A 17,270-nucleotide genomic window follows, 5' to 3' on the forward strand; every position below is an offset into this window, starting at 1 on the left:
TAGTGACTTCTACCTATAGGTAAGCCTAGAATAAGGCTTACCTATAGGTAGTGGAAATATCTCCTAAACGTGCGCCGTTTAGGAGATATTTCATTTGTAGTCCAGTGAAAATCTTAATGGTGCATGCCCGGGGAAGAAACTAAACTAAGTTCCGTTTCTTCCCCAGCCTGTGCGTTAATGGTGGCTTCCATGCGCATGCATGCCAGTGACGTCACGCGGCTCCAGGGAATCACAGAGTCGCAGTTTGTGGGCTGGAAGAAGAGGGATACTGCCTGCACAGGGGACATCGCTAGATTCTGGATGCAGGCAAGTGTCACATAATGGGCTAGTATGCAATGCATACTGGCCCATTATGCTTTTCATTTGCAGGGAGAAAAAGAGGAAGTAAAACCCATCAGGGTTTACTTCCTCTTTAAAAATCCCCATAAGCCCAAAATACAGGGCCTGTGGGCGCAAGTTGTAACCTTTCTGCACGACCACATGGTCTCTCCGGTTACGTTAGACCCAAAACAATGCCTACTCGGGGTGCTTCCGGATACTATAGACAAATACACAAAGACGTTCCTGCATGAGACCTTGTTCTCGGTGCGGAAGGTTATTGCCCGGCAGTGGATGTGACCCGTACCCCCTAAGTCGGTGGAGTGGAAAGTGGAGGTCAATAATAATCTACCATATAAAAAGGTTATTTATTTATTTTTAACAGGGAATGCCCAACCAAATACGGCAAAATATGGGATCATTGGCTACAGGACTCTGATTCTTGCACGTAAGGCACCTTGGGTCTGTGTTGCCCGAAGGGTGGCTTGCCCCTAGCTGGGTATATTGTTACAGGTCTAGATGACCTCCAGGGTTGACACCAGATACTGCTCCGTTTCTTTTTCTGTAATTTTTTTTCCATATGTTTGTTATTCATGACACCAGTTTTGAACTGTCTGTATTCTGATTACTGTACACCTTCATGTTATCATTGACACTTTGGATGTATGTAATAACTTGTATGCACTGTTTGTCATAATAAATTTGGTTAAAAAAAAAAAAAAAAAATCCCCATAAGCAACGTTTTTTTTTTTTTTACTGGTTACATGTTTTGAGTTACAGAGGAGGTCTATGACTAGATTTATTGCTCTCGCTCTAACGTTCGCGGCGACACCTCACATGTGTGGTTTGAACACAGTTTTCATATGTGGGTGGGACTTGCGCATGCGTTCTCTTCTGCGTGCAAGCACACAGGGACAAGGGCGCTTTATTTTTTTTTTTTAATATATATATTTTTTTTACCACTTTTATTTCTATTACAAGTAATATGGCATGATCGGTCCTCTTTACAGTGAGATATGGGGTCAATAAGACCCCACATCTTACCTCTAGGCTGGGAAGCCTGAAACCAAAATAATAAAAATAAAAATGATCTCGGCTTTCCAGCCAAGGTGGCACCATTTGTTTGAATACAGAGGCCAGGCGTGACGTCATAACATCGCACCCAGCCTCCGATGATCATAGAAATGCTGGCGACCATCTGGTCCGCCGGGAATCTCTATGGTAAACATCCGGGGCTGGCAGATCCATTCTCCGACTCACCGATCACAGCCCTCAGGCTTTCACACTGGAGTGAATAGAGCGGCTCTTTCAGGGTGCTTTGCAGGCGCTATTTTTTGTGTTATATCGCCTGTAAAGCGCCTCAGTGTGAAAGGGGTCTTAAAGAGTACCTGTAATTTTTAGATCATCATGGCAGTGGGCATCCACTCACCTGCTGCCACCACATCCCTCACCTTGTTGTGTCACTGCTGCATCACCAGCCATCCCATTAAAGTGAATGGGACTGTCGGTGAGTCAACAGCGGGTCAGAGGAGGAGCCTCTGTGGGACAGAGCTGACAGCTCTTTAAAAATTATGATTTAAATCAAATCCACATTGATCATTATTAATCTCTTTGGGTCAAGTGCATGCAAATAAGCGGCCTCTCTGCGCCAAGCAGCTGCATATTTGCGAGCAATAGCGCTAATATAGCCGCGCTGAGAGCGCGTGCACTGCGCATTCCTAGCACAGTTACCAGCAGTTAACTGAAAACTCCAGCTTGCTGCTTGTGATTGGGTGCTCTCCAATCATGTGACCACCGTGACAGCCAATCCCAGTGGTCACATAACCATAAGGAAAGATTGCAATAATGACGTCGGGATCCGCCAACATGCCTGGATCGTCACCGACTCAGCCTCTCCAGCCAATGAGAGTCTGAGCCAGCTGCTCCCTCCATAGCCCATCACTCCAGGGGGGGAGCACTGAGAACCAAGCAATTGGTGGTGTTTGATCGCTCATTTCTCAGTGTTAATGCTGGCAGGGGACCGATGCAGCATCCACCTAGATAAGTATGATTCTTAAATAAACAACAACAAAAAAAAGGGGGGTTGGGGGGATATATACTTCTCTTTTAAATTGAACAAGCGGAGGTTGGAATCTGATTGGTCACTATGGACAGCTGCACCTGATACCGAGTGCTCAAGTTTTAGTAAATCACCCCAAATGATCACTACTTGCAGCTCTAGATGCCGGCAGTGATCGAACCCTTCAGGCTGCTTGTACCAAAGTCAATTGATGGATCAACTTCTATACAACCAGCCTGCCCACGCATGGACTGAAACTCAGCCGGTTCATCAGGATTATATTCTGGTCTATGGCCAGCTTAAGACTCACTTTGAATCGCATTTGATCGACTAGGGCAGAATATTATCAAATTGTTTTGCATCGATTGGCAGTACTGAGATTCTTTGATCCCAAATACGACTGTATTATGACTCATCAGATTAAAGACATGTTAGTTAGTTAGTTAGTTATGATCGTATCTTAATTATCGACTGAATGGGCTGCAGATCCAGTATTCCTATGAGAAGAGATCAATCATTTATAGAAGTGTGTATGACCACCGATAAGGTCAGGGGAGCACAGTTTCACATCAGTGTAAATAATGCATCTTTGTGTCATTTGGCACATGGTAAAAATCTGATGCTGGAATAATAGTACAGGAGAGATCTATAGCCTGTGTATACCCACATCACACATATTATCAGTCATCACACAGATCAGAGAAATCCAGAGATCTGTATACACTTCCCGTGTACGATCAGAACAGTGACATCTCCTGTACTGATCACACACATCAGAGAAATCCAGAGATCTGTATACACTTCCCTTGTACCATCAGAACAGTGACATCTCCTGTACTGATCACACACATCAGAGAAATCCAGAGATCTGTATACACTTCCCTTGTACTATCAGAACAGTGACATCTCCTGTCCTGATCACACACATCAGAGAAATCCAGAGATCTGTATACACTTCCCTTGTACCATCAGAACAGTGACATCTCTTATCCTGATCACACACATCAGAGAAATCCAGAGATCTGTATACACTTCCCTTGTACCATCAGAACAGTGACATCTCCTGTCCTGATCACACACATCAGAGAAATCCAGAGATCTGTATACACTTCCCTTGTACTATCAGAACAGTGACATCTCCTGTCCTGATCACACACATCAGAGAAATCCAGAGATCTGTATACACTTCCCTTGTACCATCAGAACAGTGACATCTCCTGTCCTGATCACACACATCAGAGAAATCCAGAGATCTGTATACACTTCCCTTGTACCATCAGAACAGTGACATCTCTTATCCTGATCACACACATGAGAGAAATCCAGAGATCTGTATACACTTCCCTTGAAATATCAGAACAGTTACATCTCCTGTACTGATCACACACATGAGAGAAATCCAGAGATCTGTATACAATTCCCTTGTACCATCAGAACAGTGACATCTCCAGTCCTGATCACATCTCACACACACACTGCCCCCTCCTCGTAGCCCCCCAAGCCCCCGGTTGCCCTGGTTACCGTTGCCCTAGGTATGTTCCGGATTCCTCAGAAGCATTCGTGGCTAACAACAAGATCACATGCGAGCGAACCAATCAGCGCTCAGAACGTCAGCCCGTCCTGCCGTATCCGACGCTTTCCGGCTTCTTCTGCCGGGTGTGGGCTGGACTCAGAGGGAGGAAGTAGTGGAAGTGGGTGTGGTTAGAGGAGGTCTAGTGCGGATGAATAGAGGTAAGGTCACGTGACAAGCGGGTCTACACATGGCTATGTATTGATATCCGGATGGGGGTGCGGGGCTTTATTAGTACGACCTCTCCTGGAATGAGGAGAATGATATAGGTCCGAGTCCCCCCTCACCCACCTTGGCTTGGTTGTGTCTTCCCACCCTCCTGCCTGCAGACACACACAGGTGTCATTCATTCTTAGGCCCCTTTCACACTTGTATGACTTGTCCCACGACTTGGGACTGCAAAGTAGCATGACAAGTTGTTCCCCATGATTTCCAATGACTACTATTCACATTATTACGACTTCAAGGTGGTCCCTGCGCTATTTTGGTCCGACTTTGATGCCAATTACACAGGCATTCCCTGAAATCGCAGTAGTGTGAAAGGGGCCCCATGTTTCCCTATGAGAACCCTTCATATCTGTGCGACTTCAGTTCCTGCCCTACTCTTCTCTGACTCTCCTACCATTTGTGGTCCATAGGCCCCAATGCAAACCCTTTAGCCTGGGTTTACACGATTGCGGACACAGAAATAACACGTGATTCGCATTGCCGTGCAGGTCACATGCGATGTCTGCGATACAAATTCAGCCATACAAATCGCATTCACGCCAAAATGGTGCGCTACCCTTTTTTGTCTGCACTGGAATCAGATTGCATGGGTGTTCACACCTGTGCGATCTGATTTCTGCACCATTTGGCAGTTTGCACTGCGATCTGCAAACTGATCGGGCATCATTAATTTTGTATTGACACCCACAGTGGTTCACATAGGCCTACAAGTTCTATGGGATCCAGGAACCAGCACTGGAATCATGTTGGTTTCCACATCCCACTAGTGTGAACCTAGCCTGAAAGGGGCACCTGCATGATATAAATGCCATTTGGGTGCGACTTGTGGAAAGAATGCCGGTGTATTGTCGAGAAGTGCCCGGCTATCGAATAGTGCCCAGGTGGAAGTGCGCATGCGCCGCATTGAGCAGAGTTGATGAACAGCTGTTGCCGGGCGACGTTCATGTAGGTGAGGGGCGGATAGTTACATGAAGGGGGCGGATTTTAAAATGATGGTAGATAAAAATTCCCTTTGCCGCTATGTTTGGCCATCGATAAAAATTCCACCCCCAGCACTGTCCATCATTTAAAAATCCGCCCCCTTCATGTAACTCTCCGCCCCTCAGCTACATGAACGTGCCTTGGCAACGCGAGACAACAGCTAAACAAACTGTTGTTCTGGGGCTCCATACTGCGTGGCGCATGCGCAGTTCCACCCAGGCATTTCTCGACAGGACACCGGCAAAACAAATGGCATGCCCCCCCCTCCAAAATGCATACTAGGTAGGGGCAGCCCATCCATTGCGGGTGCATGGGCGCCGCCCTCTCTATCCATGCTGCTGCCACTTTCAGGATGCCATGCGCATGAATTCCTCATAGACTTCAAAATAGGGTGGGCTCAGGGCATTGCGTCCGGAACCCACTTAGGTGTGATGCAACAGCGAATTAATATTTGCTGTTGCAACACTGTTCCTCCTCACGGCCAATCAGGAAGCCGGTCTGGTACCCGTCACCCGATTGGCTGAAAGGACAGCCAATCCTATTGGACACCTAGTATTAGAAGGGAGGAGCTGCACAGGAGCCCGCCTGCCGTCCATAGAAGCCTGCCACCCACTGCTGCCTGCTAGAGCCCGTAACCCTCCAAAGCTCAAAGCCCAGCGCTGCCTGCCCGAGCCCGCAACCTCCCTGCTGGGGTAAGTGCGGAGGGTGTTGAGATGCCACCGGGGTTGTTTGCCGCCCCCCCAGAAGAAACAAACGGCTGCCAGTGATACTAGGCCCTTTGGGTCTGGTATAGATATTAAGGGAAACCCTACACCAAAATGTAAAAAGGGGTGTGGGCCCCCCAAAATCCATACCAGACCCTTATCCAAGCATGCAGCCCAGCTTTGGCCGCTCCTGACACACCCCTTAACAACCAGCTATTCTTCACACAGAGTTCGAATGGATACATTTTTTAGACCAAAGTGAATTTAACCACTAGAACCCTGGGCTATTGACAAATGACGGCCACAAGGTGTCTCTACAGGGCCGGGAGGATGTCTAATGACGTCCTCGGCTCCTCCTGGCCATCGGGGGGGGGTGCGCGCATGTCACTCAGATGCCGCTGCGTGTGCCTGGCGGCCGCGATGTCCGCCAGGTACCCGCGATCGGCAGTTACAGAGATCCATGTCCTGTCAGGGAGAGGAGACCGATGGTGTGTCCCTTGTACATAGGGACAACCATCGGTCACCTCCCCCAGTCAGTCCCCTCCCCCCACAGTAAGAATCACCTAGCAGGGCACACATTTAACCCCTTGATCGCCCCCTAGTGTTAACCCCTTCCCTGCCAGTCACATTTATACAGTAATTAGTGCATATTTATAGCACTGTTCGCTGTATAAATGTGAATGGTCCCAAAAATGTGTTAAAAGTGTCCGATGTGTCTGCCATAATATCACAGTTCTGACAAAAATCGCAGATCGCCGCCATTACTAGTAAAAAAAAAAAAACATAATTCTATCCCCTATTTTGTAGACGCTATAACTTTTGCGCAAACCCTTTATCTGCACATTGAGTATTCGCCAAGGTGCTGCTGAGCTCTCCTGGCTTCCCAGCTGTGGGATACTTGAAGAAACAGTCAGCACAGACTTTGTCAGACAACATGGCTCTTGACATTACATTGGTTTGGATGGATGGTAAACCATCAGAAATCGTTGCTAGAACTGACTAATCATTTGGAGTTACTGGGTTCAGTCCTGGACACCACTCAGGCCAGAGTGTTCCTTTCACAGTAGAAGCTTCATACACTCCCATCTTTGATCTCAACTCCAGTCCAGGAGCCATCTGGCTCTCCACTCTTGTATGAGGCCCCGTACACACGACCGAGTTTCTCGGCAGAATTCAGCCAGAAACTCGATCGGAGCTGGATTCTGCTGAGAAACTCGGTCGTGTGTACACTTTTCAGCGAGGAAGCCGACGAGGAACTCGTCGGGCCGAATAGAGAACATGTTCTCTATTTCCTCGTTGTTCAATGAGGAAAGTCGACCCGCCGAGATCCTCGGCGGCTTCCACACTGAACTCGACGAGGAACTCGATGTGTTTGGCACGTCGAGTTCCTCGGACGTGTGTACGGGGCCTGAGAGTCCTAGGCTTGATGGTAGCTGCCATTGTGAAGCAAGTCTATCTTGTCTCTGGACAGACCAGTTCTTTGTCACTGAGGACCACGTTGTCCCTTACTTGGTGGTTCAGGAAAACAGCTCTAGAGTCACTCAAGATGCCAGCCTGTCGGGCTGGGGAGAGATCCTTTTGGCAGGTCACTTGATTGTTGGAAGAATCTGTTCTCCGAATAACATCATTGAGCTTTGGGGGGTTTGTTTGTCTGTACAGCATTGGACAATCCTACTGGAGGGTCATCCAAACCAAATTGAGTCAGACAATGCCATTAGGGTGGCCTACATCAATCATTAAGATGGTTGTAAACTCTGCTAGACAACTTGTACCTACAAGTAAACCTATAATAAGACTTACCTCTAGGTATTGTAAATATCTCCTAAACTTGCACAGTTTAGGCCAGGGGTCTTCAAACTATGGCCTCCAGTTGTTCAGGAACTACAATTCCCATCATGCCTAGTCATGTGTGTGAATGTCAGAGTTTTACAATGCCTCATGGGATGTGTAGTTTCGCTACAGCTGGAGGGCCGTAGTTTGAAGATCCCTGGTTTAGGCGATATTCACTATATACGCTGCTGCCGACATCATCTGCAAATGCGACTGAAGAAACGGCCCACTAGTTATCTACCTTAATAACTACTATACAAGTCTGCCCCTTTTTCACCACCTATACTGTAAAAAAAAAAAAAAACAGGAAGGGCTTTCCAGAAAGTCTGGTGACCACAAGGCTACAAAGGGGGAATCGGCAAGTCTTAAGAACAAGGAAGTGTTGGCCATGAAGTGGAGGGATAAGAGACATGTGTACGTCCTGTCCACCATTCACAATGACACCTCAGTGGAAATTTACTGAAGGCCTAGTCTCACTCAAAAGGCTAAGTGTATCCACGATTATAATTAGTTCATGGGGGACGGGGGCGGATTTCAGTGATCAGATGCTACAGCCCTATTTATCAACAAGAAAGCCCCTCTAAAATTACAACTTTAAACAAAACTCACCATGCCTCTTACTAAATACCATGGACTGTCTACTTTCTAAAAAAAAAGGGTTATTTGGGGGGTATTTGTACTGTCCTGACATTTCAGAGCCTCAAGAAATTAGATAGGCCGTCAGTACTTCAGGTGTGATCAATTTTCAATGATACGTGACTATAAATTTCACACAGACTAAATAATATTTACTAATTTGGTATATTTTTACCAAAGTTTATATTTCGGCCTAAATTTATGAAGAAAATTTTATTTTTTGCAAACTTTTCGAATATAAACTAAAAAAAAAAAAGTTTTTTTTTTCACAAGTTTCTCTCTTTTTTCACTTATATCATAAAAAAATGCTGGAGTTCATAATAACAAGCTGCCAATCACTGAAGCAGCTCCAACCTCTGCCCTCCTCCCAGCACTATGCTGCCTCTGGGGGTTGCAAAACCGTGGCCACGATCCACCTGTCGGTTCACTGTGGTCGACTGGTGATCGTCTTCTTAACCCCGGTCTAAAGTTTTTTGTTTGCAGGTGTCAAATGCTTCCATAGGTGGTAGTATAACCCAAAGGTTAACTTCCTGTGGGCTTCAATTTTAAATCTTGACCTGTTTGATATTCATCTACTGGACACAACATCATCATTTATATTTTGTCTAAGAATTGGGTGCTATATTGTCTTTGTGTGTACTAAAATTCAAGTGTTTTTTTGTTTTTTTTCAAAATATATGATAAATAACCGTACAAATATCATGTAACATAAAAAAAAAAATGGCAACCGCCACCATTTTATTTTACAGGGCCTCTGCTTTCAGAGAATGAATAATGTTTGGGGGTTCTAAGTATTTTTCTAGCACAGAATGCAGATTTTTTTAAATGTGCTTGAAAAATTAGAAAATTGTCCCAGTTAATTAGTGGTTAATGATGGGTTTACTTGTGCAGTCACCAAAGTTTGCCATGTTGTGTCTTATGTAATGATTGTATGATTTATTTTCTCTTTCTGGTTTACAGGAATATGCGTGTAAATGAGGACACCGTGCTGAGAGGGCAGCGGGTGATTTTAGTACCCTATGAGCCTCACCATGTTGTCAGGTACCAGTTCTATAAACCAAAAGCATCTGTAGAATTAATGTCAGGACTGAACTCCAGGGAGCTGTTTTATCCTTTTTTCCAAATGGTTTGTAGTTCTGTCCATGTAGTTGTGAGAGTTACAAACCCCTACTAAACGACAGAGCAGGGTTGGGGACATGACCTGATAAACAATACAGCTTCCGATCATCAGCATGTGATTTAACCACTTAAGCCCTGGACCATTTTTTTGCTAAATGACAGGGCTACTTTTTGCGATTCGGCACTGCGTCGCTTTAACTGACAATTGCGCGGTCGTGGAACGTGGCTCCCAAACAAAATTGACGTCCTTTTTTCCCCACAAATAGAGCTTTCTTTTGGTGGTATTTGATCACCTCAGCTTTTTGTTTTTTTTGCAATATAAACAAAAATAGAGCAATAATTTTGAAAAAATATAATTTTTTTTACTTTTTGCTATAATAAAAATCCCCCCAAAAAATATAAAAAAAACATATTTTTTCCTCAGTTTAGGTCGATACGTATTCTTCTACATATTTTTGTTAAAAAAAATCGCAATAAGCGTTTATTGATTGGTTTGCGCAAAAGTTATAGCATCTACAAAATAGGGGACTGTTTTATGGCATTTTTGTTAATTTTTTTTTTTTTACTAGTAATGGCGACTATTAGCGATTTTTATCGTGACTGCGACATTTTGGCGGACACATCGGACACTTTTGACACATTTTTGGGACCATTGTAATTTTTACAGCGATCAGTGCTATAAAAATGCATACTGTAAAAATTATTACTGTGAAAATGATACTGGCAGTGAAGGGGTTAACCACTAGGTGGCGCTGTAGGGGTTAAGTGTTCACTAGGGAGTAATTCTTACTGTAGGGGGCGTGGCTTGCTGTGACACGTCACTGATCGTTGACAGGGAACACGATCAGTGACAGTTTTACTAGGTAGAACGGGGAGATGTTGTGTTTACACTAACATCTCCCCATTCTATCTCTCTGTGAGACGATCGCAGGTATGCCCGTGGCGATCGAGTCCGCGGGTGGGCTCGCGTGCCCGCAAAAAACGCTTCTTAAAGGGGACGTATATATACGTCCTTTTGCCTGCCGTGCCATTCTGCAGACGTATATCTGCGCGCGCCGGGCGGCAAGCATTTAATATTGAAGGAGAAGCTAACTTCCCTCTTCCGGAAAACATACTCTCTGCCATTCCATTACAAGCTGCCCATCAGATTGGCACCAATACTGTCCATTCCTCTTCCAGGCGTAGTACTGTTGTACAAGGGGGAGTACAGAAGGTTGATGCCAAGTCAAATTCAGTTACATAAAATGACTTCATAAATCCATACAGTAAGTCCCCCCCTACTTATATATGAGTTCTGTTCCAGGAGCACGTTCGTTAGACCAACAAAGATCCATGCATGTTTGCAGACAAAGACTGCGAGCGCTGATCAGTGTGTTCTAGTGGGGGGGGGGGGAGTGTCAGAACACAATAGCACAGCAGGGGAGATTGCTGCACCAACATTGCTTGTGTTGGTATGGCAATCTTTTTTTCCGCTAGGATGAACAGAAAACAATTGTGCAAGCAGAAGTGCGCATCTTTGAAAGTTCGCAAGTTTAGAATTTGTATGAGTTTGATCCCCTGCTGATTTTGTACATTTGACCACTGATAAAGAAATGATCCGTCTATAATTTAAATGGTAGGTTTATATTAACAAGGGGTTAGAGGTGCCCCAGCCAGGAGTCAAGGAACAGAAGGTCTCAACTAGGGGTCAGAGGAGCCCCAGCCAGGAGTAAGGGGACAGAAGGTCTCAACCAGGGGTCAGAGGTGTTCCAGCCAGGAGGAATTGTTCCAGGAGTCTCCTATCAGGTGGGCTCCTATCAGGGTACAAGGAGAACCCCTATCTAGAGGCCAGTGCAGCAGGGCTCTGCAACTAGAGGCTAAGTGAACCAGGAGATATAGGCAACACAGTCAGAGGGACTAGTTAGAAGAGCAGCGGTGCTGCTGAAAATGCAGAGCCACTTGGCTCTCTAGTTAGTTGTTGTTGGTGGAAACCCCTGCATGGGCAACTGATGTTTATTTAAAGTTTCAGTTTTGTTCAATAAAGCAAGCCCTAAAACGCAGCTAAGGCCGGGTTCACACTGGTCTGACAAATGCTCCGACATTGGAAGCTCATGTCGCATGACTTGTGAAAATCAATGTTTCCCTATGGGAGCCGTCTTAACTGGTCCGATACATGTCGGTCCGACTTTGAAAATGCTCCCTGTACTACTTTGATCCTACTTCAGCCTATCGAATATCATTGAAGTCGAATCAAAGTCGGAACGCCGTCTTGCATGATCCGACTTTGGCATGCGGCCCGGCCGGTCAGAAAAGAGGGTGGGGACGAGCCCCCCTCCTGAAACCAGGCTGCGTGCCCTCAACATGGGGGGTGGGTGCTTTGGGGCAGGGGGTGCCCTGCAGCCCCCCACCCACCCCAAAGCATCTTGTCCCCATGTTGATGAGGACAAGGGCCTCTTCCTGACAACCCTGGCTGTTGGTTGTAGGGGTCTGCAGGCGGGGGCCTTATCGGAATCCGGGAGCCCCCTTTAATAAGGGGGCCCCCAGATCCCAGCCCCCCACCCTATGTGACTGAGTATAGGGTACATCGTACCCCTACCCATTCACCTGGGGGAAAAAGTGTCAAGAAAAAAAAACACACTACACAAGTTTTTAAAGTAATTTATTAGGCAGCTCCGGGGGTCTTCTTCCAACTTCGGGGGTCTTCTTCCGACTCTCTGCTCTCTTCTCCCACTCTCCGGTGCCTTCTCCCGCTCTCCGGTGCCTTCTGCCGGGCTCCTCCGCTATCTTCTTCCAGCTCTTTTACTAGCGTTTGCCCGGTCTTCTTCCCTCTTCTTTTCTTCTGATTATGACACAACGTTCTCTCCCGCTGTAATACTGTGTGCGCGGTGCGCAACGATTTATATAGGCATGGGGCGTGGTCACCGAGTGACCCCACCCCTCATGACGTCACAGTCCCAGGGCATCGTGTCGCACCTGTGTGAACCCAGCCTTAGACTTGCATAACACATTGAAAAATTCACCTGTCAAATGAGTATAAACACCCCAAAGCCACACCTGTTTGAGCAAGACCTTGCTGTATGATTCTGTAATTCACTTTGTTTCTGTCAGCTGTTGCTAGTCCAGGCAAATCAAAGGGCCGCAACCTAAGAGCTGTCTGCAACAAAGCCAATCTCTCTGTAATGTGTTTAGGTGCACACCAGGCAGTTCCCTACTCCATTGCACCTTGGCCCTCTGTAGAGCCTACATTTGCCTGCCAATACTATTTTACCTGGTAAAATACCTGGTCCACTATTTCTGTGACAGCAACTTTCCTCCAAGCCTACTTCAATTCAAGGCTCCATGCACACTAGCGTTTCTTAAATGGGTTGTAAAGGTTAATGTTTTTTTTTAGCCTTAATGCATCCTATGTATTAAGGTGAAAAAACATCTGACTATTACCAGCCCCCCACCCCCCTGATTTTACCCACCTGAGCTCTGGATATTTCTCCGGGGTTCCCGACTCTTCATTGGATAGATTGATAGCAGTGCAGCCATTGGCTCCCACTGCTGTCAATCAAATCCAATGACGCGGGTGGCGGGGCCAAGTCCTGCATTCGGCAGCTATGGATGACAAATGCAGGACTCAGGAGCATGCAGAAAGGTAACCCCTTTGGGAGAGCGCTTCCCAGAGGCGGTTATCTGATGCGGGGAGGAGCCAAGAGAGTCGCTGGGGGACCCCAGAAAACGGTGTTCGGGGCCACACTGTGCAAAACAAGCTGCACAGTTGAGGTAAGGCCCCTTTCACACTGGGGCGGGAGGTACGGTGGCGGTAAAGCGCCCGCGCTTTACCTTAAGGGTTGCGGCGGTATTCGACCGCTAGCGGTGCGGTTTTACCCACCGCTATTGGCTGAAAAGGGGTTAATACCACCCGCAATGCGCCTTTGCCTGTTAATGCAAAAATGCGAATAAAACGCTAAGAGCCCTTTCACACTGGAAACGCCTATAGCGGAGCGTTAAAATAGTGGTAAAACACCGCTATTTTACCATGATTTTACAGCGTTTTTATCGCGTTTTTACAGTGTTTTCATTTCAATGGAGAGGGGCATTTTTGGAGCGTTTTTCTCAAAAGCTGCTCCAAAGATGCTGCTTGTAGGACTTTTCTCAACGCTTCTGCAGCGCAACGCCTGGGTCCATTGAGATGCATGGGGAGCGTTTTATGAGCGTTTTAATAGTGCTATTATTTTCGGCAAAAACGCTGCAAAAACGCACCAGTGTGAAAGGGCTCTAATGCGAATAAAACACTGCTAAAATACTACTACAAAAAGCTATTACATGCATTTTTATCCAGTGATCTTTGCAGCGTTTTCTTAGCATATTAAAACCACTGGTGCGCATGGAGCCTTAAAGGAGCACTAAAGGAAACATTTTTTTTTGCTGAAATGACTGTTTACAGGGTATAGAGACATAAAAGTTAACTGATTCCTTTTAAAAAATTATTAAAAATAGATTAAATTCAATCATATAATGTGCCTGTAGTTTCACTTTAGTTTTTAAACTGGTTTCATGTTTATGTGAAGTAAAGAGACCCACAGAACAAAAACAAACAAATCCAGGGCAGTGTTTTGTTTTTAAAATGAATCTGATTGGTTCTGAGGAGTTTTAGACACACAGCTTGGACCACAGTGAAAAGCTGCTTTCATAAGGAGCCAGAAAGGCAGGAAGTGTGGAGATCAGAGCAGAATTACAGCAACTGCAAAGCAAAAACGAACAATGAGGACATGAAACCAGTACTGCAGTAAGGTAAAGGAAGCTATTTAGCAAAAAAAAAAAATTCCTTTAGTGATCCTTTAAGGTAATTACACTATGGGGGATATATATTTTTATTTTGCCTGCAGATTTGAATAATGATCTTTAGGAAATCTTTTTTTTAATCATTTTTGATTTTTGATAGGATTGCTTTTATAGAGCAATTTCAGGGGAAAACAATATTTGATAAACTGCAAGGACATATTTTGAATGTGCTTAATTCAACCAAAACCAGTCAGTTTACTTTAAAACGGAGTTCCACCCAAAAATGGAACTTCCACTTTAAGGAAAGGTGACCCCCTGAAATGCCACATTTGGCGTGTCATTTTTTTTGTGGGGGGGGGGGAGCGGAAACCCTCTTTTTAACCACTTCCCGACCGCCGCATGTATATGTATGTCCACAGAATGGCACGTACAGGCAGATGGGCGTACAGGTACGTCCCCGCCTTTCCGTGGGTCGGGGGTCCGATCGGGACCCCCCCCCCCGCTACATGCGGCGGTCGGATTCCCGCGGGGAGCGATCCTGGACGACGGTGCGACTATTCATTTATAGCTGCTCCGTCGCGATCGCTCCCCGAAGCTGAAGAACGGGGAGAGCCGTATGTAAACACGGCTTCCCCGTGCTTCACTGTGGCGGCTGCATCGATCGAGTCATCCCTTTTATAGGGAGACTCGATCGATGACGTCAATCCTACAGCCACACCCCCCTACAGTTGTAAACACACACTAGGTGAACCCTAACTCCTACAGCGCCCCCTGTGGTTAACTCCCAAACTGCAACTGTCATTTTCACAATAAACAATGCAATTTAAATGCATTTTTTGCTGTGAAAATGACAATGGTCCCAAAAATGTGTCAAAATTGTCCGAAGTGTCCGCCAAAATGTCGCAGTCACGAAAAAAATTGCTGATCGCCGCCATTAGTAGTAAAAAAAAAAATGAATAAAAATGCAATAAAACTATCCCCTATTTTGTAAACGCTATAAATTTTGCGCAAACCAATCGATAAACGCTTATTGCGATTTTTTTTTTACCAAAAATAGGTAGAAGAATACGTATCGGCCTAAACTGAGGAAAAAAATGTTTTATATATGTTTTTGGGGGATATTTATTATAGAAAAAAGTAAAAAATATTGCATTTTTTTCAAAATTGTCGCTCTATTTTTATTTATAGCGCAAAAACTAAAAACCGCAGAGGTGATCAAATTCCACCAAAAGAAAGCTCTATTTGTGGGGAAAAAAGGACGCCAATTTTTTTTGGGAGCCACGTCGCACGACCGCGCAATTGTCTGTTAAAGCGATGCAGTGCCGAATCGCAAAACCTGGCCTGGGCATTTAGCTGCCTAAAGGTCCGGGGCTTAAGTGGTTAAAGGGTTCCAGCTCCCACTTCCTCCTGGGGCACCGCGGCAACATAAGGAAGTTCAGATGATTGCTCGGCCAGTCACAGTGCACAGCGCAGCTCGTGCATGCGCAGTGCGTGCCTGGCTGTGAAGCCACAGCCTAGCGCAAACGGTGGCAATGCCGGCGTCACGGAGAGGAGGGGGAGACGAGCGGGGCTTCGTTCCCCCGCATCGCTGGACCCTGGGACAGGTGTTCTATTATTATTAAGAGTCAGCAGCTGCAGTAATTGTAGTTGCTGACTTTTAATATATATATATATTTTTTGTAGGAACTCCACTTTAATTGAAATGTACTGGTTATACTCAAGTTAATCAACTTGATACATTCAGCCTGCCCATTAATGCTTTGAATCATCTATGGCTGTGTCATGGATATGCAATAAAGTCTGGCAGCTTTCCTGTCTCCATGTGCTCATTAGAGGCCTGACCCTCTTTCTGGCTGTCTTTTATCACCTTCCTTCCTGTATGGCTCCACCCCAGGCCATCCCAGGAAGCCTATATTAACCATTGCAATGCTAGTCTGCGGTGCTGTTCAACCTTTGTTTGTAGCTTGTTCCTACCTGCAGTGTGCTATGTTTACCACCCTGTGTACCGACCTTGGCTCGTCTCTGACTTCTCCTGTTTGCCTGTTTCCCTGACCCTTGGCCTGTACCTTGATTACCCTTGTCTGCCTGTTGTCCCGACCTCGGCTTACCCATCACTATCGCTTGTCCTGGTTGCTGCTTCCCCTCTCTCCCTGCGGAGCGTGACCTTGGGGACCCCAGGGGTCGCGACATGGATCCAGCTGTGGCTAAGGCCATCCTCACCACCAGAGGCTCTGGTGAACAGGCTCTGGGTCTTAGACTCCGCACCCTGGGGAATCTTGGGCTCACGCTTCCTCTCTGAAGGCAAAAACAATCTTGGCAGTTAATTTATGTTGCAATTATAAAGTTCAGACTGCAGGTAAAATAGTAGCAACAGTGTTTTCGTCTTCTAAATATGGTGTAAAAATTCAGGCCCTTGTTTTCCACTTTTTGAGCCTCTTGTTGTAACCCAATAGACCTTGGGGTACAAAAACGAGGTTGACGGCACAGAAGTGTACAAAAATACGAGCAGTGGCTTCACCCAAAAAAATAATTTCATACCTCAACAATGAAGTTTCCCTGGCCTGCCTTCTTCATCCTCTCTTCCTCCTGCAGCCGCCTAGGATAATGTGGAACTTCCCAGGAGGCTACAGGACCAGGTTCACAGCTGTCAGCAATTTCACACATGCACAGTAGGGGGCGGCTTTGAGTTAACACAGCTGCTCCTGAATCCAAGATTGCGGCATGGAGGACTCGTAATCTTGAAAAGAACCAGCTATTTGAAAGACAATGCTGGACTTCATGGGCTGATAAGTATGTGTTTCTCAAATGTCAGCAGCTACAATATTTGTAGCTGATGACTTTAAATTTTCACACACCCAATTGAATTTCCATCTTAAGGTTAATGAGCTGATGACAGCACACTTGCAGTCTTGGTTGACACTTACAGTTTACTGTAACTAACATATAAAAAATGTTACTCTAAATCCCAAAATTGTTCTGCAAATATACCAGTGAATCAGTCCTCCTTAAAAATATGCACAAAATAATAAAAATTATATAATACAGAAGAGTTTGTAAGTTCAACCATGAGAGTCCA

General features: G+C 45.7%; 2 protein-coding genes across 4 annotated transcripts in view; one reads left to right on the forward strand and one right to left on the reverse strand.

Moving 5' to 3' along the window:
- TMEM104 (transmembrane protein 104) overlaps positions 1–4,009 on the reverse strand; it is a 53,755-nt gene extending 49,746 nt beyond the window's left edge. Inside the window, 1 exon segment of the mRNA XM_040331282.1 lies at positions 3,899–4,009. The gene's annotated coding sequence lies outside the window, so the exon portion shown is untranslated.
- Positions 4,010–4,033: 24 nt separating this feature from the next.
- The window catches only part of NAT9 (N-acetyltransferase 9 (putative)), a 44,718-nt gene continuing 31,481 nt past the window's right edge, over positions 4,034–17,270 (forward strand). For all 3 annotated transcript variants that reach the window (XM_040331284.1, XM_040331285.1, XM_040331286.1), the window contains exons 1-2: positions 4,034–4,108; positions 9,287–9,367. In XM_040331284.1, the coding sequence (XP_040187218.1) occupies positions 9,291–9,367 (77 nt within the window). In that variant the 5' untranslated portion in view covers positions 4,034–4,108; positions 9,287–9,290. The remainder of the gene's footprint in view (positions 4,109–9,286; positions 9,368–17,270) is intronic.

This window comes from Rana temporaria, chromosome 12 (genome assembly GCF_905171775.1).
Source record: "Rana temporaria chromosome 12, aRanTem1.1, whole genome shotgun sequence".
NCBI classification, from domain to species: Eukaryota; Metazoa; Chordata; class Amphibia; order Anura; family Ranidae; genus Rana; species Rana temporaria.